The 3,050-nt window shown below is 52.2% G+C and overlaps 1 protein-coding gene across 1 annotated transcript in view; it reads right to left on the reverse strand.

The window, feature by feature from the left end:
* Positions 1-3,050, reverse strand: part of ZAN (zonadhesin) — a 62,536-nt gene that overhangs the window by 46,245 nt on the left and 13,241 nt on the right. Inside the window, exons 11-13 of the mRNA XM_037740393.1 lie at positions 2,341-2,612; positions 1,993-2,077; positions 4-1,199 (exon numbers count right to left, since the gene is read on the reverse strand). Of these exons, the coding sequence (XP_037596321.1) occupies positions 4-1,199; positions 1,993-2,077; positions 2,341-2,612 (1,553 nt within the window). The remainder of the gene's footprint in view (positions 1-3; positions 1,200-1,992; positions 2,078-2,340; positions 2,613-3,050) is intronic.

Genomic DNA, 3,050 nt, shown 5'->3' on the forward strand with positions numbered 1-3,050 from the left:
GGCGGTCTCTTCAGTGGGGATGGTGGGTTTTTCAGTGGGGATGGCGGTCTCTTCAGTGGGGATGGTGGGTTTTTCAGTGGGGACGGTGGTCTCTTCAGTGGGAATGGTGGTCTCTTCAGTGGGGATGGTGGTCTCTTCAGTGGGAATGGTGGTCTCTTCAGTGGGGATGGTGGTCTCTTCAGTGGGGATGGTGGTCTCTTCAGTGGGGACGGTGGTCTCTTCAGTGGGGATGGTGGTCTCTTCAGTGGGGACGGTGGTCTCTTCAGTGGGGATGGTGGGTTTTTCTGTGGGGACGGTGGTCTCTTCAGTGTGGATGGTGGGTTTTTCTGTGGGGACGGTGGTCTCTTCAGTGTGGATGGTCGGTTTTTCTGTGGGGACGGTGGTTGTCTCAGTGGGAATGGTAGGTATTTCAGTGGGGATGGTGGGTTTTTCTGTGGGGACGGTGGTCTCTTCAGTGGGGATGGTGGGTTTTTCTGTGGAGACGGTGGTCTCTTCAGTGGGGATGGTGGGTTTTTCTGTGGGGACAGTGGTCTCTTCAGTGGGGATGGTGGACTCTTCTATGGAGGTGGTGGTCTCTTCAGTGGGAGTGGTGGGCTGTACAGTGGGAACAGTCAGATTTTCTGTGGGGACGGTGGTTGTCTCAGTGGGAATGGTAGGTATTTCAGTGGGGACAGTTGGTTTTTCAGTGGGGACAGTGGTCTCTTCAGTGGGGATGGTGGTTTCTTCAGTGGGGATGATGGGTTTTTCCGTGGAGATGATGGGTTTTTCTGTGGGGATGGTGGGTTTTTCCGTGGGGGTGGCGGGCTCTTCGGTGGAGATGGTGGTCTCTTCAATGGAGGTGGTGGCTTCTTCAGTGGGGATGGTGGGTTTTTCTGTGGGAACACTGGGTTTCTCTGTGGGGATGGCAGGTTCTTCTGTGGAGATGGTGGTCTCCTCAGTGGGGGTGTTGGGCTCTTCTGTGGGGACAGTGGGCTTTTCTGTGGAAATGATGGGCTTTTCAGTAGGGATAGAGGGCTCTTCAGTAGGGATGCTAGGTTTTTCCGTGGGAATGGTGGGGTTTTCTTTGGGGACTGTGGGCTTTTCTGTGGAAACTGTAGGTTTTTGTGTGGAGATTGTAGGGTTTTCTGTGAGGCCAGTGGTTTCAGAAGGGACAGCAGAAGAAGCTGGAGATGTAGGAGGAAGCACTGGTAGCACTTTTACTGCAAAGAATAAAGAATCCCTGGAGTTTAGCCAAAACCATCCACCATCCTCTTCACTGCCATCTAATTGGAGTGGGTAGGCTCCAAGGGGTGATTTATTCACACCCCTCTTTCTACTTCCAACCCCCAACCTTTATTCATTCAACAAACACTAATATATGTCAGATATTGTAGCAGGTAAGAGAAACCCAGAAATGAATAGGATATGGGTCCTGCCTTTGAGATTGCAGGGAAAGGGGTTCTGGATGAGCCCCCAAAATCCATGGTATCCGAGCCACATTCACCCAGGCAAACATCCCAAAATATGGAGAAGGGACAGGTAGGTAGAAGACAGAAAACAGGCCAGCTGCGGTGCTCACACCTGTAATCCATGCACCTTGGGAGGCCGAGGAGGGCGGATCACGAGGTCAGGAGTTTAAGACCATCCTGGCCAACATGGTGAAACCCCCCTCTACTAAAAACATAAAAATTAGCTGGGCGTGGTGGTGCATGTCTGCAGTCCCAGCTATCGGGAGGCTGAGGCAGGAGAAATCGCTTGAACCCAGGAGGCAGAGGTTGCAATGAGCTGAGATTCGGCCACTGCACACACTAGCCTGGCAACAGAGTGAGACTCCATCTCAAAATAAAAATAGTAATAAAAAAGAAGAAGATGGAAAACAAGGCCAGCTGGATGAGAATTCAGGCTTTCAGGCTCCAGGGAGGACTTGCATTTTAAGCAGATCATAGAGAGAACCCTGGGGAATGGTGATCTCAGGGTACAGCCTCCTTCCTGGAGCCTTGGCTTTGGGCTTACCTGGACAAGTCCCAGGATTGATCAAGATGAAACCCAGAGCAACCACAAAGGCTGTGTTGCTGCCCCGGATGGCCTTAAAAATCAGCTGAAGGCAACAAGGGAGAGAGATGGAGAGAGAAACAAAAATGAATCTCCAGCAACTCTGTGACTGCGCTGGGCATAGAGTCTGTCCTCTCCAGCCTCAACGGTCCAGCCCCGTTCCAACCCCTTTTCTCGTTTTCCATAATATGAAGTTGCCCTTTTCTCGGCTCTCTTTCCAGCTTCCTACCTCTTCAGCCCTGGTGGTACCCCCAGACCCGTCATTGCCCCCTACTCCACACAGTCAGGGCCCCCGTCTCCATCTCTCACCTGCATGGGCTGTTGATGTCCTGAAGGGATGGTGACAGAGGTATTCTGCCAATAAGGGCTCTGGGACCCCACGCATTTCCAGAGAGGAAATGGGGGGCTCCCTGCAGGACTTCCCAGGAGGAGCTTGAGCGTAGTACCCTCCCCAAGGCCATACATGTGGTATGCGAAATCCACACAGATGTCACCCGGGGCGCAGAAGGGCCGGCTCACCAGTCTGACTGACTGCCCTGCCCGGGAGAATTTGTCAGTCTCAAGGTAGATATAGTGACCACCTGGGCAAAGGAAGCGAATGGGCAAGATGAGAAGCCTGCACAGGACACACCAGCTGCTGCGTTAGCAACGCTCTGCTTTCCAAGCGGGCATCTGAGCGAGCACTCAAATTCTCCAGGTCGTAGCATTATTTCTTCTGCTCATTTTAGACATCTAGCTACAGAAGGTGGGGTTAGAAAGGGAAACACAAACCAGCAACCTAGACTCCACTGCCGACTGCGTTTGTTAATATCGTGCGTGTGTGTGTGTGTGTGTGTGTTTGAGATGCAGTCTTGCTCTGTTCCCCAGGCTGGAGTGCAGTGGTGCCATCTCAGCTCACTGCAACCTCCACCTCCAGGGTTCAAGTGATTCTCCTGCCTCAGCCTCCTGAGTAGCTGGGACTACAAGCACATGCCAACACGCCCAGCTAATTTTTGTAATTTTCTTTTTTTTTTTTTTTT

This window comes from Cebus imitator, unplaced genomic scaffold (assembly GCF_001604975.1).
Source record: "Cebus imitator isolate Cc_AM_T3 unplaced genomic scaffold, Cebus_imitator-1.0 Scaffold82, whole genome shotgun sequence".
Lineage (NCBI taxonomy): Eukaryota > Metazoa > Chordata > Mammalia > Primates > Cebidae > Cebus > Cebus imitator.